Below are 24138 nucleotides of genomic sequence, written 5' to 3'. Positions count from 1 at the left end.
CCTTGGTACATATTCGTCGCCAGACCCACTGGCTCCAGGTCATCTATAAGTCTATGCTAGGTAAATCTCCACCTTATCTCAGTTCACTGGTCACAATAACAACACCCACCCATAGCACACGTTCCAGCAGGTATATCTCACTGATCATCCCCAAAGCCAACACCTCCTTTGGCCGCCTTTCCTTCCGGTTCTCTGCTGCCAATGACTGGAACGAATTGCAAAAGTCACTGAAGCTGGAGAATTATATCACCCTCACTAACTATAAGCATCAGCTGTCAGAGCAGCTTATCGCTCATTGTATCTGTACACAGCCCATCTGTAAATAGCCCATCAAACTACCTAATCCCCATATTGTTATTTTTTTTGCTCTTTTGCACCCCAGTATCTATACTTGCACATCATCTTCTGCACATCTGTCACTCCAGTGTTAACTGCTAAATTGTAATTATTTTGCCACTACGACCTATTTATTGCCTTACCTCCTTAATCTTACTACATTTAAACATTCTTTATATAGACTTTTCTACTGTATTATTGACTGTATGTTTGTTTTACTCCATGTGTAACTCTGTGTTGTTGTCTGTGTCACACTGCTTTGCTTTATCTTGGCCAGGTCACAGTTGTAAATGAGAACTTGTTCTCAACTTGCCTACCTGGTTAAATAAAGGTGAAATAAAAACAAAAAATAAACAGAGGAGGGAATGGAGGAGGAAGAAGAGGAGGAAGGGAGGATGGAGGAGGAAGGACAGCCTACTCAAAGTGTGAGCAGGGTGGCTAACAGCCAGACAACAACTATTTGGGAAGATGTTTTTCTCATTTATTTTTCATTTTTGAATTGAACCTTTATTTAATTAGACAAGTCAGTTAAATGACGGCCTACCCATACCCTCCCTTAACCCGGACGACGGGATGTTGACACTTACGGGTGTTGCTGGGCTGAGAGTCCATGGGGATCATCAGCTTGGTACGTGTCGCCCTCCGGGCAGCTAGGGAGCGCTCTAACGTAGAGATGCAGCTGGAAGCCTCGTCATTGTCCACACCTAGAACATAAATGGATCGTACTGTATTACTAGACAGGGCTCCGTTGCAAAATCTATTGTTATATCAATGAGATTTTACCTCACTATAACAGAACAAAGAGACACAGATTAACCAGAAACATCCCAAGGTGAGGAAAAGCATAGAATTGTTTTCACGCCAGATGGTTTTATACTCAGTATTAACTTGTTCCTCTGAATAGTCCTTCACATCTTGATAAGAAATCAATAGTCTACAATTTCTTCATAGAATATTCATGAATACCATTCAGAGAGACTAAAGATGTTACTGGCAACTTTAGTTAAGAGCTACGTTTCAATAGAGAGACGGAGATGACGATAGAAGCAAGTTACTTTCCCCCTCTATTGTTGAAGACTTTCTCTACAAAAAACAATCAGTGGTAAAATGGTGGACTGGATAACGACACGTCTGCTGTGAACATAAAACAAACTTTAAAAAACATTCCTCTCTTATTTTTTTATCCAAGATTCTGTTCCAAGACATTCCAAAACATCCTTCCTGTCATTAACATCACCATGATGTCTTACCTGAGTGGCTGCTCTTGCTTCCCATCTGACTCTCTGATTGGCTGTGACTGACAGACTGAGACCGGATTTCCTGGATGGAACCCTGGATGGGCGAATCACATCCAGAGGGGGCGGCACTTGTAGGCTTCTCAATGTTCTTCAGTTCCATCTCCTCATGATGGATCCACAGGTCTGGAGGTCTCAGGTCCTTCTGACTACCTTTTCGCTTCCCTGTACTGTGAGTGGCACGCTTCCTATAGACGAGAGGGAGAAGAGAGAGATAGAAAGAGAGATAGATAGTTAGAAAGAGAGAAAGACAGAGAGAGAGATGTAGAAAGAGAGAAAGACAGAGAGAGAGATGTAGAAAGAGAGAAAGACAAAGGGAGAGATGTAGAAAGAGAGAAAGACAGAGAGAGAGATGTAGAAAGAGAGAAAGACAAAGGGAGAGATGTAGAAAGAGAGAAAGACAAAGGGAGAGATGTAGAAAGAGAGAAAGACAAAGGGAGAGATGTAGAAAGAGAGAAAGACAAAGGGAGAGGAAGAAAGAGAGAAAGACGGAGAGAAAGAGGAAGAAAGAGAGATAGAAAGAGAGAAAGAGAGACATAGAGAGGTAGAAAGAGAGAAATATTTCTCTCTGTAGGTGATGGATTTGTTAGAGAAGGTTTGGGAATCGCTTCCTTTTAGCTGGTTGTAGAATTTAACGGCTCTTTTATGGATTTTGATAATTAGTGGGTATCGGAATAATTCTGCTCTGCATGCATTATTTGGTGTTTTACTTCTTGCCTTGTCTCTCAGATCGTTCACAGCTTTGTGGAAGTTACCTGTGGCGCTGATGTTAAGGCCGAGGTATGTATCGTTTTTTGTGTGCTCTAGGGCAACGTTGTCTAAATGAAAGACTTTGCCTCTCTCTTTCCCTCTCTCCCTCCCTCCTCTAAATGTTCACCTCCCTCTATTTCTTCCTCTCCCTCTCTCCCTCCCTCTCTCTCTCCCTCTCTGCCTCCCTCCTCTAAATGTACACCTTCCTCTATTTCTTCCTCTCCCTCTCTCCCTCCCTCTCTCTCCCTCTCTGCCTCCCTCCTCTAAATGTACAACTTCCTCTATTTCTTCCTCTCCCTCTCTCCCTCCCTCTCTCTCTCCCTCTCTGCCTCCCTCCTCTAAATGTACACCTTCCTCTATTTCTTCCTCTCCCTCTGCTTCCCCATCCCCCTGCGTTTCCTCAAAACGCCCTTCACTTCGCCCTTATATACCCACTTAGAAATATCTGCCACCCTCTCACTTGTCAAACCCAAAACTAAAAACACCATTCACGTTTTAATTACATTCACTTAATGAAAAAACTGTATGAATCTCAGTGAAGGACAGAGTTTCACCACCATGAGAATCTCTTCATTCTAATTACAGAGGCATCTCATCCCTTGCACAGGTGTGTGTGTGTGTGTGTGTGTGTGTGTGTGAGAGACCTTTGTGTGTGTGTGTGTGTGTGTGTGTGTGTGAGAGACCTGTGTGTGTGTGTGTGTGTGTGTGTGTGTGTGTGAGAGACCTTTGTGTGTGCGTGTGTGTGTGTGTGTCTGTGTGTGTCTATGTCTGTGTGTCTGTGTCTGTGTCTGTGTGTGTGTCTGTGTCTGTGTGTGTGTGTCTGTGTATGTGTGTGTGTGTGTGTGTGTGTGTGTCTGTGTGTGTGTGTGTGTGTCTGTGTGTGTGTGTGTGTCTATGTCTGTGTGTGTGTGTGTGTGTGTGTGTGTGTCTATGTGTGTGTGTGTGTGTGTCTGTGTGTGTGTGTGTGTCTATGTCTGTGTGTGTGTGTGTGTGTCTGTGTGTGTGTCTGTGTCTGTGTGTGTGTGTCTGTGTGTGTCTGTGTCTGTGTGTGTGTCTGTGTGTGTGTGTGTGTGTGTGTCTGTGTCTGTGTCTGTGTGTGTGTGTGTGTGTGTGAGTGTATCTGTGTCTGTGTGTGTCTGTGTGTGTGTGTGTGTGTGTGTCTGTGTCTGTGTGTGTGTCTGTGTGTTTGTGTGTGTGTGTGTCTGTGTCTGTGTGTGTGTGTGTCTGTGTTAGGGGGGGAGGTTAGCTGTAATAAACTGGCTTATTCAAGAATGGAATTAACCAAGGTATCTGCTGACTATTCCTCCTGTGTCTCCAACTTACAGAGAGAACGAGAAAGAGGATCTAGATAACAATCAATGTGCGGTAATCAGACTGTTTAATAAATATAACATGTGCTAACAGGATATCAGAATGTTTAAATATAACGTGATAACAGAGTGCCGCTCCTAAGCTAACGGTTGGAAATAAGAGAACGCTGTGTTAATTAACCTACTAGCAGACCACAGAGTTCCTGCGTCTAGGGTTGCAAAGTTACCGTTAACTTACCAAAGTTATCAAAATCTTCATTAATTGTTGGTAATTAACAGGTTATCTATAGCAATCTATGGTAACTTTGGTAATTTATACTTGAATAATTAAAAATAATATATACATTTAAATAATGTACACGTTTTTTATAACTGTATCCATATTGTCAATTAGTTTCTGGTACATAGACCAGATGATTCAAGAGAAAATAGCTTAATTAATCAACAATGGCATTATTTTCAAATTATCTCCGCAACTCTTCCAGCTATTGACTTTTTTTTACAACTGCCACCAGTTTGGAGCCAAAACACTGACAACAAAGATAAAACACTGACAACAAAGACAAAGACAAAACACTGATGACAAAGACAAAACACTGACGACAAAGACAAAGACACAACACTGACAACAAAGACAAAACACTGACAACAAAGACAAAGACAAAACACTGATGACAAAGACAAAGACAAAACACTGACGACAAAGACAAAGACAAAACAAAGACAAAGACAAAACGCTAACAAAAAAAGACAAAGACAAAACACTGACGACAAAACACTGACAACAAAGACAAAACACTGACGACAAAATGCTGACAACAAAGACAAAAAGACAAAACACTGACAAAGACAAAGACAAAACACTGACGACAAAGACAAAGACAAAACACTGACAACAAAGATAAAGACAAAACACTGACAACAAAGATAAAGACAAAACACTGACAACAAAGACAAAACACTGACAACAAAGATAAAATGCTGACGACAAAAACAAAACACTGACAACAAAGACAAAGACAAAACACTGACGACAAAGACAAAACACTGACAACAAAGACAAAGACAAAACACTGATGACAAAGACAAAACACTGACAACAAAGATAAAGACAAAACACTGACAACAAAGACAAAACACTGACAACAAAGATAAAATGCTGACGACAAAGACAAAACACTGACAACAAAGACAAAGACAAAACACTGACGACAAAGACAAAGACAAAACACTGACAACAAAGACAAAGACAAAACACTGACGACAAAGACAAAGACAAAACACTGACGACAAAGACAAAGACAAAACGCTGACGACAAAGACAAATTACTGGTGACAAAGACAAAGACAAAACGCTGACGACAAAGACAAAGACAAAACACTGACGACAAAGACAAAGAAAAAACACTGACGACAAAGACAAAACGCTGACGACAAAGACAAAGACAAAACGCTGACGACAAAGACAAAACGCTGACGACAAAGACAAAGACAAAACACTGACGACAAAGACAAAACACTGACGACAAAGACAAAACACTGACAACAAAGACAAAGACAAAACACTGATGACAAAGATAAAGACAAAACACTGACAACAAAGATAAAGACAAAACACTGACAACAAACACAAAACACTGACAACAAACACAAAACACTGACAACAAAGACAAAGACAAAACACTGACAACAAACACAAAACACTGACAACAAAGACAAAGACAAAACACTGACGACAAAGACAAAACACTGACAACAAAAACAAAACACTGATGACAAAGACAAAACACTGACAACAAAGATAAAGACAAAACACTGACAACAAAGACAAAACACTGACAACAAAGATAAAATGCTGACGACAAAGACAAAACACTGACGACAAAGACAAAGACAAAACACTGACAACAAAGACAAAGACAAAACACTGACGACAAAGACAAAGACAAAACACTGACGACAAAGACAAAGACAAAACGCTGACGACAAAGACAAAGACAAAACACTGACAACAAAGACAAAACACTGACAACAAAGATAAAATGCTGACGACAAAGACAAAACACTGACAACAAAGACAAAGACAAAACACTGACGACAAAGACAAAGACAAAACACTGACAACAAAGACAAAGACAAAACACTGACGACAAAGACAAAGACAAAACACTGACGACAAAGACAAAGACAAAACGCTGACGACAAAGACAAAACACTGGTGACAAAGACAAAGACAAAACGCTGACGACAAAGACAAAGACAAAACACTGACGACAAAGACAAAGAAAAACACTGACGACAAAGACAAAACGCTGACGACAAAGACAAAGACAAAACGCTGACGACAAAGACAAAACGCTGACGACAAAGACAAAGACAAAACACTGACGACAAAGACAAAACACTGACGACAAAGACAAAACACTGACAACAAAGACAAAGACAAAACACTGATGACAAAGATAAAGACAAAACACTGACAACAAAGATAAAGACAAAACACTGACGACAAAGACAAAACACTGACAACAAAAACAAAACACTGATGACAAAGACAAAACACTGACAACAAAGATAAAGACAAAACACTGACAACAAAGACAAAACACTGACAACAAAGATAAAGACAAAACACTGACAACAAAGACAAAACACTGACAACAAAGATAAAATGCTGACGACAAAGACAAAACACTGACGACAAAGACAAAGACAAAACACTGACAACAAAGACAAAGACAAAACACTGACGACAAAGACAAAGACAAAACACTGACGACAAAGACAAAGACAAAACGCTGACGACAAAGACAAAACACTGGTGACAAAGACAAAGACAAAACGCTGAAGACAAAGACAAAGACAAAAACTGACGACAAAGACAAAGACAAAACACTGACGACAAAGACAAAAAACGCTGACGACAAAGACAAAGACAAAACGCTGACGACAAAGACAAAACGCTGACGACAAAGACAAAGACAAAACACTGACGACAAAGACAAAACGCTGACGACAAAGACAAAACGCTGACGACAAAGACAAAGACAAAACACTGACGACAAAGACAAAACACTGACGACAAAGACAAAAAGCTGACGACAAAGACAAAGACAAAACGCTGACGACAAAGACAAAACGCTGACGACAAAGACAAAGACAAAACACTGACGACAAAGACAAAACGCTGACGACAAAGACAAAGACACAACACTGACAACAAAGACAAAACACTGACAACAAAGACAAAGACAAAACACTGATGACAAAGACAAAGACAAAACACTGACGACAAAGACAAAGACAAAACACTGACGACAAAGACAAAACGCTAACAACAAAGACAAAGACAAAACACTGACGACAAAACACTGACAACAAAGACAAAACACTGACGACAAAATGCTGACAACAAAGACAAAGACAAAACACTGACGACAAAGACAAAACACTGACGACAAAGACAAAGACAAAACACTGACAACAAAGATAAAGACAAAACACTGACAACAAAGATAAAGACAAAACACTGACAACAAAGACAAAACACTGGCAACAAAGATAAAATGCTGACGACAAAAACAAAACACTGACAACAAAGACAAAGACAAAACACTGACGACAAAGACAAAACACTGACAACAAAGACAAAGACAAAACACTGATGACAAAGACAAAACACTGACAACAAAGATAAAGACAAAACACTGACAACAAAGACAAAACACTGACAACAAAGATAAAATGCTGACGACAAAGACAAAACACTGACAACAAAGACAAAGACAAAACACTGACGACAAAGACAAAGACAAAACACTGACAACAAAGACAAAGACAAAACACTGACGACAAAGAAAAAGACAAAACACTGACGACAAAGACAAAGACAAAACGCTGACGACAAAGACAAAACACTGGTGACAAAGACAAAGACAAAACAAGACAAAGACAAAACACTGACAAAGACAAAGACAAAGACAAAGACAAAACAAAACACTGACGACAAAGACAAAGAAAAACACTGACGACAAAGACAAAACGCTGACGACAAAGACAAAGACAAAACGCTGACGACAAAGACAAAACGCTGACGACAAAGACAAAGACAAAACACTGACGACAAAGACAAAACACTGACGACAAAGACAAAACACTGACAACAAAGACAAAGACAAAACACTGATGACAAAGATAAAGACAAAACACTGACAACAAAGATAAAGACAAAACACTGACAACAAACACAAAAACACTGACAACAAAGATAAAATGCTGACGACAAAGACAAAACACTGACAACAAAGACAAAGACAAAACACTGACGACAAAGACAAAACACTGACAACAAAAACAAAACACTGATGACAAAGACAAAACACTGACAACAAAGATAAAGACAAAACACTGACAACAAAGACAAAACACTGACAACAAAGATAAAATGCTGACGACAAAGACAAAACACTGACGACAAAGACAAAGACAAAACACTGACAACAAAGACAAAGACAAAACACTGACGACAAAGACAAAGAGAAAACACTGACGACAAAGACAAAGACAAAACGCTGACGACAAAGACAAAGACAAAACACTGACAACAAAGACAAAACACTGACAACAAAGATAAAATGCTGACGACAAAGACAAAACACTGACAACAAAGACAAAGACAAAACACTGACGACAAAGACAAAGACAAAACACTGACAACAAAGACAAAGACAAAACACTGACGACAAAGACAAAGACAAAACACTGACGACAAAGACAAAGACAAAACACTGACGACAAAGACAAAACACTGGTGACAAAGACAAAGACAAAACGCTGACGACAAAGACAAAGACAAAACACTGACGACAAAGACAAAGAAAAACACTGACGACAAAGACAAAACGCTGACGACAAAGACAAAGACAAAACGCTGACGACAAAGACAAAACGCTGACGACAAAGACAAAGACAAAACACTGACGACAAAGACAAAACACTGACAACAAAGACAAAGACAAAACACTGATGACAAAGACAAAGACAAAACACTGACGACAAAGATAAAGACAAAACACTGACAACAAAGATAAAGACAAAACACTGACAACAAACACAAAACACTGACAACAAAGATAAAATGCTGACGACAAAGACAAAACACTGACAACAAAGACAAAGACAAAACACTGACGACAAAGACAAAACACTGACAACAAAAACAAAACACTGATGACAAAGACAAAACACTGACAACAAAGATAAAGACAAAACACTGACAACAAAGACAAAACACTGACAACAAAGATAAAATGCTGACGACAAAGACAAAACACTGAGGACAAAGACAAAACACTGACAACAAAGACAAAGACAAAACACTGACGACAAAGACAAAGACAAAACACTGACGACAAAGACAAAGACAAAACGCTGACGACAAAGACAAAACACTGGTGACAAAGACAAAGACAAAACGCTGAAGACAAAGACAAAGACAAAACACTGACGACAAAGACAAAGACAAAACACTGACGACAAAGACAAAACGCTGACGACAAAGACAAAGACAAAACGCTGACGACAAAGACAAAACGCTGACGACAAAGACAAAGACAAAACACTGACGACAAAGACAAAACGCTGACGACAAAGACAAAACGCTGACGACAAAGACAAAGACAAAACACTGACGACAAAGACAAAACACTGACGACAAAGACAAAAAGCTGACGACAAAGACAAAGACAAAACGCTGACGACAAAGACAAAACGCTGACGACAAAGACAAAGACAAAACACTGACGACAAAGACAAAACACTGACGACAAAGACAAAGACACAACACTGACAACAAAGACAAAACACTGACAACAAAGACAAAGACAAAACACTGATGACAAAGACAAAGACAAAACACTGACGACAAAGACAAAGACAAAACACTGACGACAAAGACAAAACGCTAACAACAAAGACAAAGACAAAACACTGACGACAAAACACTGACAACAAAGACAAAACACTGACTACAAAATGCTGACAACAAAGACAAAGACAAAACACTGACGACAAAGACAAAACACTGACGACAAAGACAAAGACAAAACACTGACAACAAAGATAAAGACAAAACACTGACAACAAAGATAAAGACAAAACACTGACAACAAAGACAAAACACTGACAACAAAGATAAAATGCTGACGACAAAAAAAACAAAACACTGACAACAAAGACAAAGACAAAACACTGACGACAAAGACAAAACACTGACAACAAAGACAAAGACAAAACACTGATGACAAAGACAAAACACTGACAACAAAGATAAAGACAAAACACTGACAACAAAGACAAAACACTGACAACAAAGATAAAATGCTGACGACAAAGACAAAACACTGACAACAAAGACAAAGACAAAACACTGACAAAACACTGACAAAGACAAAGACAAAACACTGACAACAAAGACAAAGACAAAACACTGACGACAAAGAAAAAGACAAAACACTGACGACAAAGACAAAGACAAAACGCTGACGACAAAGACAAAACACTGGTGACAAAGACAAAGACAAAACGCTGACGACAAAGACAAAGACAAAACACTGACGACAAAGACAAAGAAAAAACACTGACGACAAAGACAAAACGCTGACGACAAAGACAAAGACAAAACGCTGACGACAAAGACAAAACGCTGACGACAAAGACAAAGACAAAACACTGACGACAAAGACAAAACACTGACGACAAAGACAAAACACTGACAACAAAGACAAAGACAAAACACTGATGACAAAGATAAAGACAAAACACTGACAACAAAGATAAAGACAAAACACTGACAACAAACACAAAACACTGACTGACAACAAAGATAAAATGCTGACGACAAAGACAAAACACTGACAACAAAGACAAAGACAAAACACTGACGACAAAGACAAAACACTGACAACAAAAACAAAACACTGATGACAAAGACAAAACACTGACAACAAAGATAAAGACAAAACACTGACAACAAAGACAAAACACTGACAACAAAGATAAAACGCTGACACAAAGACAAAAACGCTGACGACAAAGACAAAGACAAAACACTGACGACAAAGACAAAGACAAAACACTGACGACAAAGACAAAAACTGACGACAAAGACAAAGACAAAACGCTGACGACAAAGACAAAACACTGACGACAAAGACAAAGACAAAACACTGACGACAAAGACAAAACGCTGACGACAAAGACAAAGACAAAACACTGACAAAGACAAAGACAAAACACTGACGACAAAGACAAAAAGACGACAAAGACAAAGACAAAACGCTGACGACAAAGACAAAACGCTGATGACAAAGACAAAGACAAAGACAAAACACTGACAACAAAGACAAAACACTGACAACAAAGATAAAATGCTGACGACAAAGACAAAACACTGACGACAAAGACAAAGACAAAACACTGACAACAAAGACAAAACGCTGACGACAAAGACAAAACGCTGACGACAAAGACAAAGACAAAACACTGACGACAAAGACAAAGACAAAACACTGACGACAAAGACAAAAAGCTGACGACAAAGACAAAGACAAAACGCTGACGACAAAGACAAAACGCTGACGACAAAGACAAAGACAAAACACTGACGACAAAGACAAAACGCTGACGACAAAGACAAAGACAAAACACTGACGACAAAGACAAAGACAAAACACTGACGACAAAGACAAAAAGCTGACGACAAAGACAAAGACAAAACGCTGACGACAAAGACAAAACGCTGACGACAAAGACAAAGACAAAACACTGACGACAAAGACAAAACGCTGACGACAAAGACAAAGACATAACACTGACGACAAAGAGAAAGACAAAACACTGACAACAAAGACAAAGACAAAACACTGACGACAAAGACAAAGACAAAACACTGACAACAAAGACAAAGACAAAACACTGATGACAAAGACAAAGACAAAACACTGACGACAAAGACAAAGACAAAACACTGACGACAAAGACAAAACACTGACAACAAAGATAAAATGCTGACGACAAAGACAAAACACTGACAACAAAGACAAAGACAAAACACTGACGACAAAGACAAAACACTGACAACAAAGACAAAGACAAAACACTGATGACAAAGACAAAACACTGACAACAAAGACAAAGACAAAACACTGACGACAAAGATAAAATGCTGACGACAAAGACAAAACACTGACAACAAAGACAATGACAAAACACTGACGACAAAGACAAAGACAAAACACTGACGACAAAGACAAAACACTGACAACAAAGATAAAGACAAAACACTGATGACAAAGACAAAACACTGACAACAAAGACAAAGACAAAACACTGACGACAAAGACAAAACACTGACAATAAAGACAAAGACAAAACACTGACAACAAAACACTGACAACAAAGACAAAGACAAAACACTGACGACAAAGACAAAGACAAAACACTGACGACAAAGACAAAACACTGACAACAAAGACAAAGACAAAACACTGATGACAAAGACAAAACACTGACAACAAAGATAAAGACAAAACACTGACAACAAAGACAAAACACTGACAAAAAGATAAAATGCTGACGACAAAGACAAAACACTGACAACAAAGACAAAGACAAAACACTGACGACAAAGACAAAGACAAAACACTGACAATAAAGACAAAGACAAAACACTGACGACAAAGACAAAGACAAAACACTGACGACAAAGACAAAGACAAAACGCTGATGACAAAGACAAAACACTGGTGACAAAGACAAAGACAAAACGCTGACGACAAAGACAAAGACAAAACACTGACGACAAAGACAAAACGCTGACGACAAAGACAAAGACAAAACGCTGACGACAAAGACAAAACGCTGACGACAAAGACAAAGACAAAACACTGACGACAAAGACAAAGACAAAACACTGACGACAAAGACAAAACGCTGACGACAAAGACAAAGACAAAACACTGACGACAAAGACAAAGACAAAACACTGACGACAAAGACAAAACGCTGACGACAAAGACAAAGACAAAACACTGACGACAAAGACAAAACGCTGACAACGAAGACAAAGAGAAAACACTGACGACAAAGACATAACGCTGACGACAAAGAGAAAGACAAAACACTGACAACAAAGACAAAGACAAAACACTGACGACAAAGACAAAACGCTGACGACAAAGACAAAGACAAAACACTGACAACAAAGACAAAACACTGACAATAAAGACAAAGACAAAACACTGACGACAAAGACAAAGACAAAACACTGAAAACAAAACACTGACAACAAAGACAAAGACAAAACACTGACGACAAAGACAAAGACAAAACACTGATGACAAAGACAAAGACAAAACACTGACGACAAAGACAAAACACTGACAATAAAGACAAAGACAAAACACTGACAACAAAACACTGACAACAAAGACAAAGACAAAACACTGACGACAAAGACAAAGACAAAACACTGACGACAAAGACAAAACACTGACAACAAAGACAAAGACAAAACACTGATGACAAAGACAAAACACTGACAACAAAGATAAAGACAAAACACTGACAACAAAGACAAAACACTGACAAAAAGATAAAATGCTGACGACAAAGACAAAACACTGACAACAAAGACAAAGACAAAACACTGACGACAAAGACAAAGACAAAACACTGACAATAAAGACAAAGACAAAACACTGACGACAAAGACAAAACGCTGACGACAAAGACAAAGACAAAACACTGACGACAAAGACAAAACGCTGACGACAAAGACAAAGACAAAACACTGACGACAAAGACAAAGACAAAACACTGACGACAAAGACAAAAAGCTGACGACAAAGACAAAGACAAAACGCTGACGACAAAGACAAAACGCTGACGACAAAGACAAAGACAAAACACTGACGACAAAGACAAAACGCTGACGACAAAGACAAAGACAAAACACTGACGACAAAGACAAAGACAAAACACTGACGACAAAGACAAAAAGCTGACGACAAAGACAAAGACAAAACGCTGACGACAAAGACAAAACGCTGACGACAAAGACAAAGACAAAACACTGACGACAAAGACAAAACGCTGACGACAAAGACAAAGACATAACACTGACGACAAAGAGAAAGACAAAACACTGACAACAAAGACAAAGACAAAACACTGACGACAAAGACAAAGACAAAACACTGACAACAAAGACAAAGACAAAACACTGATGACAAAGACAAAGACAAAACACTGACGACAAAGACAAAGACAAAACACTGACGACAAAGACAAAACACTGACAACAAAGATAAAATGCTGACGACAAAGACAAAACACTGACAACAAAGACAAAGACAAAACACTGACGACAAAGACAAAACACTGACAACAAAGACAAAGACAAAACACTGATGACAAAGACAAAACACTGACAACAAAGACAAAGACAAAACACTGACGACAAAGATAAAATGCTGACGACAAAGACAAAACACTGACAACAAAGACAATGACAAAACACTGACGACAAAGACAAAGACAAAACACTGACGACAAAGACAAAACACTGACAACAAAGATAAAGACAAAACACTGATGACAAAGACAAAACACTGACAACAAAGATAAAATGCTGACGACAAAGACAAAGACAAAACACTGACAACAAAACACTGACAACAAAGACAAAGACAAAACACTGACGACAAAGACAAAGACAAAACACTGACGACAAAGACAAAACACTGACAACAAAGACAAAGACAAAACACTGATGACAAAGACAAAACACTGACAACAAAGATAAAGACAAAACACTGACAACAAAGACAAAACACTGACAAAAAAGATAAAATGCTGACGACAAAGACAAAACACTGACAACAAAGACAAAGACAAAACACTGACGACAAAGACAAAGACAAAACACTGACAATAAAGACAAAGACAAAACACTGACGACAAAGACAAAGACAAAACACTGACGACAAAGACAAAGACAAAACGCTGATGACAAAGACAAAACACTGGTGACAAAGACAAAGACAAAACGCTGACGACAAAGACAAAGACAAAACACTGACGACAAAGACAAAACGCTGACGACAAAGACAAAGACAAAACGCTGACGACAAAGACAAAACGCTGACGACAAAGACAAAGACAAAACACTGACGACAAAGACAAAGACAAAACACTGACGACAAAGACAAAACGCTGACGACAAAGACAAAGACAAAACACTGACGACAAAGACAAAGACAAAACACTGACGACAAAGACAAAACGCTGACGACAAATACAAAGACAAAACACTGACGACAAAGACAAAACGCTGACAACGAAGACAAAGACAAAACACTGACGACAAAGGCAAAACGCTGACGACAAAGACAAAGACATAACGCTGACGACAAAGAGAAAGACAAAACACTGACAACAAAGACAAAACGCTGACGACAAAGACAAAGACAAAACACTGACAACAAAGACAAAACACTGACAATAAAGACAAAGACAAAACACTGACGACAAAGACAAAGACAAAACACTGAAAACAAAACACTGACAACAAAGACAAAGACAAAACACTGACGACAAAGACAAAGACAAAACACTGATGACAAAGACAAAGACAAAACACTGACGACAAAGACAAAACACTGACAATAAAGACAAAGACAAAACACTGACAACAAAACACTGACAACAAAGACAAAGACAAAACACTGACGACAAAGACAAAGACAAAACACTGACGACAAAGACAAAACACTGACAACAAAGACAAAGACAAAACACTGATGACAAAGACAAAACACTGACAACAAAGATAAAGACAAAACACTGACAACAAAGACAAAACACTGACAAAAAGATAAAATGCTGACGACAAAGACAAAACACTGACAACAAAGACAAAGACAAAACACTGACGACAAAGACAAAACACTGACGACAAAGACAAAGACAAAACACTGACGACAAAGACAAAACGCTGACGACAAAGACAAAGACAAAACACTGACGACAAAGACAAAGACAAAACACTGACGACAAAGACAAAAAGCTGACGACAAAGACAAAGACAAAACGCTGACGACAAAGACAAAACGCTGACGACAAAGACAAAGACAAAACACTGACGACAAAGACAAAACGCTGACGACAAAGACAAAGACAAAACACTGACGACAAAGACAAAGACAAAACACTGACGACAAAGACAAAAAAAGCTGACGACAAAGACAAAGACAAAACGCTGACGACAAAGACAAAACGCTGACGACAAAGACAAAGACAAAACACTGACGACAAAGACAAAACGCTGACGACAAAGACAAAGACATAACACTGACGACAAAGAGAAAGACAAAACACTGACAACAAAGACAAAGACAAAACACTGACGACAAAGACAAAGACAAAACACTGACAACAAAGACAAAGACAAAACACTGATGACAAAGACAAAGACAAAACACTGACGACAAAGACAAAGACAAAACACTGACGACAAAGACAAAACACTGACAACAAAGATAAAATGCTGACGACAAAGACAAAACACTGACAACAAAGACAAAGACAAAACACTGACGACAAAGACAAAACACTGACAACAAAGACAAAGACAAAACACTGACAACAAAGACAAAACACTGATGACAATGACAAAGACAAAACACTGACGACAAAGACAAAGACAAAACACTGACAACAAAGACAAAGACAAAACACTGACGACAAAGACAAAGACAAAACACTGACGACAAAGACAAAACACTGACAACAAAGACAAAGACAAAACACTGATGACAAAGACAAAACACTGACAACAAAGACAAAGACAAAACACTGACGACAAAGATAAAATGCTGACGACAAAGACAAAGACAAAACACTGACAACAAAACACTGACAACAAAGACAAAGACAAAACACTGACGACAAAGACAAAGACAAAACACTGACGACAAAGACAAAACACTGACAACAAAGACAAAGACAAAACACTGATGACAAAGACAAAACACTGACAACAAAGATAAAGACAAAACACTGACAACAAAGACAAAACACTGACAAAAAGATAAAATGCTGACGACAAAGACAAAACACTGACAACAAAGACAAAGACAAAACACTGACGACAAAGACAAAGACAAAACACTGACAATAAAGACAAAGACAAAACACTGACGACAAAGACAAAGACAAAACACTGACGACAAAGACAAAGACAAAACGCTGATGACAAAGACAAAACACTGGTGACAAAGACAAAGACAAAACGCTGACGACAAAGACAAAGACAAAACACTGACGACAAAGACAAAACGCTGACGACAAAGACAAAGACAAAACGCTGACGACAAAGACAAAACGCTGACGACAAAGACAAAGACAAAACACTGACGACAAAGACAAAGACAAAACACTGACGACAAAGACAAAACGCTGACGACAAAGACAAAGACAAAACACTGACGACAAAGACAAAGACAAAACACTGACGACAAAGACAAAACGCTGACGACAAAGACAAAGACAAAACACTGACGACAAAGACAAAACGCTGACAACGAAGACAAAGAGAAAACACTGACGACAAAGACATAACGCTGACGACAAAGAGAAAGACAAAACACTGACAACAAAGACAAAGACAAAACACTGACGACAAAGACAAAACGCTGACGACAAAGACAAAGACAAAACACTGACAACAAAGACAAAACACTGACAATAAAGACAAAGACAAAACACTGACGACAAAGACAAAGACAAAACACTGAAAACAAAACACTGACAACAAAGACAAAGACAAAACACTGACGACAAAGACAAAGACAAAACACTGATGACAAAGACAAAGACAAAACACTGACGACAAAGACAAAACACTGACAATAAAGACAAAGACAAAACACTGACAACAAAACACTGACAACAAAGACAAAGACAAAACACTGACGACAAAGACAAAGACAAAACACTGACGACAAAGACAAAACACTGACAACAAAGACAAAGACAAAACACTGATGACAAAGACAAAACACTGACAACAAAGATAAAGACAAAACACTGACAACAAAGACAAAACACTGACAAAAAAGATAAAATGCTGACGACAAAGACAAAACACTGACAACAAAGACAAAGAAAAAACACTGACGACAAAGACAAAGACAAAACACTGACAATAAAGACAAAGACAAAACACTGACGACAAAGACAAAGACAAAACACTGACGACAAAGACAAAGACAAAACGCTGATGAAAAAGACAAAACACTGGTGACAAAGACAAAGACAAAACGCTGACGACAAAGACAAAGACAAAACACTGACGACAAAGACAAAACGCTGACGACAAAGACAAAGACAAAACGCTGACGACAAAGACAAAACGCTGACGACAAAGACAAAGACAAAACACTGACGACAAAGACAAAGACAAAACAACGACAAAGACAAAACGCTGACGACAAAGACAAAGACAAAACACTGACGACAAAGACAAAGACAAAACACTGACGACAAAGACAAAACGCTGACGACAAAGACAAAGACAAAACACTGACGACAAAGACAAAACGCTGACAACAAAGACAAAGAGAAAACACTGACGACAAAGACAAAACGCTGACGACAAAGAGAAAGACAAAACACTGACAACAAAGACAAAGACAAAACACTGACGACAAAGACAAAACGCTGACGACAAAGACAAAGACAAAACACTGACAACAAAGACAAAACACTGACAATAAAGACAAAGACAAAACACTGACAAAGACAAAGACAAAACACTGAAAACAAAACACTGACAACAAAGACAAAGACAAAACACTGACGACAAAGACAAAGACAAAACACTGATGACAAAGACAAAGACAAAACGCTGACGACAAAGACAAAACGCTGACGACAAAGACAAAACACTGACAATAAAGACAAAGACAAAACACTGATGACAAAGACAAAGACAAAACACTGACGACAAAGACAAAGACAAAACACTGATGACAAAGACAAAACACTGACAATAAAGACAAAGACAAAACACTGGTGACAAAGACAAAGACAAAACGCTGAAGACAAAGACAAAGACAAAACACTGACGACAAAGACAAAGACAAAACACTGACGATAAAGACAAAACGCTGACGACAAAGACAAAGACAAAACGCTGACGACAAAGACAAAACGCTGACGACAAAGACAAAACACTGACGACAAAGACAAAACGCTGACGACAAAGACAAAACGCTGACGACAAAGACAAAGACAAAATGCTGACGACAAAGACAAAACGCTGACGACAAAGACAAAGACAAAACACTGACGACAAAGACAAAACGCTGACGACAAAGACAAAGACAAAACACTGACGACAAAGACAAAGACAAAACACTGACGACAAAGAAAAAACGCTGACGACAAAGACAAAGACAAAACACTGACGACAAAGACAAAACGCTCACGACAAAGACAAAGACATAACACTGACGACAAAGAGAAAGACAAAACACTGACGACAAAGACAAAGACAAAACACTGACGACAAAGACAAAACACTGACAACAAAGACAAAGACAAAACACTGATGACAAAGACAAAACACTGACAACAAAGACAAAGACAAAACACTGACGACAAAGACAAAACACTGACAATAAAGACAAAGACAAAACACTGACAACAAAACACTGACAACAAAGACAAAGACAAAACACTGACGACAAAGACAAAGACAAAACACTGACGACAAAGACAAAACACTGACAACAAAGACAAAGACAAAACACTGATGACAAAGACAAAACACTGACAACAAAGATAAAGACAAAACACTGACAACAAAGACAAAACACTGACAAAAAGATAAAATGCTGACGACAAAGACAAAACACTGACAACAAAGACAAAGACAAAACACTGACGACAAAGACAAAGACAAAACACTGACAACAAAGACAAAACACTGACAATAAAGACAAAGACAAAACACTGACGACAAAGACAAAGACAAAACACTGACGACAAAGACAAAGACAAAAGCTGATGACAAAGACAAAACACTGGTGACAAAGACAAAGACAAAACGCTGACGACAAAGACAAAGACAAAACACTGACGACAAAGACAAAACGCTGATGACAAAGACAAAGACAAAATGCTGACGACAAAGACAAAACGCTGACGACAAAGACAAAGACAAAACACTGACGACAAAGACAAAGACAAAACACTGACGACAAAGACAAAAACGCTGACGACAAAGACAAAGACAAAACACTGACGACAAAGACAAAGACAAAACACTGACGACAAAGACAAAACGCTGAAGACAAAGACAAAGACAAAACACTGACGACAAAGACAAAATGCTGACAACGAAGACAAAGACAAAACACTGACTACAAAGACAAAACGCTGACGACAAAGACAAAGACATAACGCTGACGACAAAGACAAAGACAAAACACTGACAACAAAGACAAACGACAAAACACTGACGACAAAGACAAAACGCTGACGACAAAGACAAAGACAAAACACTGACAACAAAGACAAAACACTGACAATAAAGACAAAGACAAAACACTGACGACAAAGACAAAGACAAAACACTGAAAACAAAACACTGACAACAAAGACAAAGACAAAACACTGACGACAAAGACAAAGACAAAACACTGATGACAAAGACAAAGACAAAACGCTGACGACAAAGACAAAACGCTGACGACAAAGACAAAACACTGACAATAAAGACAAAGACAAAACACTGATGACAAAGACAAAGACAAAACACTGACGACAAAGACAAAGACAAAACACTGACGACAAAGACAAAACACTGACAATAAAGACAAAGACAAAACGCTGAAGACAAAGACAAAGACAAAACACTGACGACAAAGACAAAGACAAAACACTGACGACAAAGACAAAACGCTGACGACAAAGACAAAGACAAAACGCTGACGACAAAGACAAAACGCTGACGACAAAGACAAAGACAAAACACTGACGACAAAGACAAAACGCTGACGACAAAGACAAAACGCTGACGACAAAGACAAAGACAAAACACTGACGACAAAGACAAAGACAAAACACTGACGACAAAGACAAAACGCTGACGACAAAGACAAAGACAAAACGCTGACGACAAAGACAAAACGCTGACGACAAAGACAAAGACAAAACACTGACGACAAAGACAAAACGCTGACGACAAAGACAAAGACAAAACACTGACGACAAAGACAAAGACAAAACACTGACGACAAAGAAAAAACACTGACGACAAAGACAAAGACAAAACACTGACGACAAAGACAAAACGCTGACGACAAAGACAAAGACATAACACTGACGACAAAGAAAAGACAAAACACTGACAACAAAGACAAAGACAAAACACTGACGACAAAGACAAAGACAAAACACTGACAACAAAGACAAAGACAAAACACTGATGACAAAGACAAAGACAAAACACTGACGACAAAGACAAAGACAAAACACTGACGACAAAGACAAAACACTGACAACAAAGATAAAATGCTGACGACAAAGACAAAACACTGACAACAAAGACAAAGACAAAACACTGACGACAAAGACAAAGACAAAACACTGACAACAAAGACAAAGACAAAACACTGACGACAAAGACAAAGACAAAACACTGACAACAAAGACAAAGACAAAACACTGATGACAAAGACAAAGACAAAACACTGACGACAAAAAGACAAAACACTGACGACAAAGACAAAACACTGACAACAAAGATAAAATGCTGACGACAAAGACAAAACACTGACAACAAAGACAAAGACAAAACACTGACGACAAAGACAAAGACAAAACACTGACAACAAAGACAAAGACAAAACACTGATGACAAAGACAAAACACTGACAACAAAGACAAAGACACTAACATTGAGTGGCTACTGCCAACACACTGTCAATGACACTGACTCTACTCCAGCCACTTTAATCATGGGAAATGATGTAAATATATCACTAGCCACTTTAAACAATGCTACCTTATATAATGTTACTTACCCTACATTGTTCATCTCATATGCATACGTTGATACTGTACTATATCATCGACTGCATCCTTATGTAATACATGTATCACTAGCCACTTTAACTATGCCACTTGGTTTACATACTTATCTCATATGTATATACTGTACTCGATATCATCTACTGTATCTTGCCTATGCTGCTCTGTACCATCACTCATTCATATATCCAATGTACATATTCTTTATCCCCTTACACTGTGTATGACAGTAGTTTTTTTTGGAATTGTTAATTACTTGCTCGTTATTACTGCATTGTCGGGACTAGAAGCACAAAGACACTCGCATTAACATCTGCTAACCATGTGTATGTGACAAATAAAATTTGATTTGATTTGATTTGATTTGATTTGAAGACAAAGACAAAACACTGACGACAAAGATAAAATGCTGACGACAAAGACAAAACACTGACAACAAAGACAAAGACAAAACACTGACGACAAAGACAAAGACAAAACACTGACGACAAAGACAAAACACTGACAACAAAGACAAAGACAAAACACTGACGACAAAGACAAAGACAAAACACTGACAACAAAGACAAAACGCTGACGACAAAGACAAAGACAAAACACTGACAACAAAGACAAAACACTGACAATAAAGACAAAGACAAAACACTGACGACAAAGACAAAACACTGACAATAAAGACAAAGAGAAAACACTGACAACAAAACACTGACAACAAAGACAAAGACAAAACACTGACGACAAAGACAAAGACAAAACACTGACGACAAAGACAAAACACTGACAACAAAGACAAAGACAAAACACTGATGACAAAGACAAAACACTGACAACAAATATAAAGACAAAACACTGACAACAAAGACAAAACACTGACAACAAAGATAAAATGCTGACGACAAAGACAAAACACTGACAACAAAGACAAAGACAAAACACTGACGACAAAGACAAAGACAAAACACTGACAACAAAGACAAAGACAAAACACTGACGACAAAGACAAAGACAAAACGCTGATGACAAAGACAAAACACTGGTGACAAAGACAAAGACAAAACGCTGACGACAAAGACAAAGACAAACACTGACGACAAAGACAAAACGCTGACGACAAAGACAAAGACAAAACGCTGACGACAAAGACAAAACGCTGACGACAAAGACAAAGACAAAACACTGACGACAAAGAGAAAGACAAAACACTGACAACAAAGACAAAACGCTGACGACAAAGACAAAGACAAAACACTGACAACAAAGACAAAACACTGACAATAAAGACAAAGACAAAACACTGACGACAAAGACAAAGACAAAACACTGACGACAAAGACAAAACACTGACAACAAAGACAAAGACAAAACACTGACGACAAAGACAAAATGCTGACGACAAAGACAAAGACAAAACACTGACAACAAAGACAAAACACTGACAATAAAGACAAAGACAAAACACTGACGACAAAGACAAAGACAAAACACTGACAACAAAACACTGACAACAAAGACAAAGACAAAACACTGACGACAAAGACAAAGACAAAACACTGATGACAAAGACAAAGACAAAACGCTGACGACAAAGACAAAACGCTGACGACAAAGACAAAACACTGACAATAAGACAAAGACAAAACACTGATGACAAAGACAAAGACAAAACACTGACGACAAAGACAAAGACAAAACACTGATGACAAAGACAAAACACTGACAATAAAGACAAAGACAAAACACTGGTGACAAAGACAAAGACAAAACGCTGAAGACAAAGACAAAGACAAAACACTGACGACAAAGACAAAGACAAAACACTGACGACAAAGACAAAACGCTGACGACAAAGACAAAGACAAAACGCTGACGACAAAGACAAAACGCTGACGACAAAGACAAAGACAAAACACTGACGACAAAGACAAAACGCTGACGACAAAGACAAAACGCTGACGACAAAGACAAAGACAAAACACTGACGACAAAGACAAAGACAAAACACTGACGACAAAGACAAAACGCTGACGACAAAGACAAAGACAAAACGCTGACGACAAAGACAAAACGCTGACGACAAAGACAAAGACAAAACACTGACGACAAAGACAAAACGCTGACGACAAAGACAAAGACAAAACACTGACGACAAAGACAAAGACAAAACACTGACGACAAAGAAAAAAAACGCTGACGACAAAGACAAAGACAAAACACTGACGACAAAGACAAAACGCTGACGACAAAGACAAAGACATAACACTGACGACAAAGACAAAGACAAAACACTG

The 24138-nt window shown here is 38.3% G+C and overlaps 1 protein-coding gene across 1 annotated transcript in view; it reads right to left on the bottom strand.

Annotated features, from left to right (window-relative positions):
* Positions 1 to 24138, bottom strand: part of dcc (DCC netrin 1 receptor) — a 634145-nt gene that overhangs the window by 68112 nt on the left and 541895 nt on the right. Inside the window, exons 25-26 of the mRNA XM_042326405.1 lie at positions 1587 to 1819; positions 924 to 1040 (exon numbers count right to left, since the gene is read on the bottom strand). Of these exons, the coding sequence (XP_042182339.1) occupies positions 924 to 1040; positions 1587 to 1819 (350 nt within the window). The remainder of the gene's footprint in view (positions 1 to 923; positions 1041 to 1586; positions 1820 to 24138) is intronic.

The sequence above is a fragment of the Oncorhynchus tshawytscha genome, linkage group LG09, assembly GCF_018296145.1.
Source record: "Oncorhynchus tshawytscha isolate Ot180627B linkage group LG09, Otsh_v2.0, whole genome shotgun sequence".
In the NCBI taxonomy this organism is placed as follows: domain Eukaryota; kingdom Metazoa; phylum Chordata; class Actinopteri; order Salmoniformes; family Salmonidae; genus Oncorhynchus; species Oncorhynchus tshawytscha.
This window is presented reverse-complemented; position numbering and strand designations above follow the sequence as displayed.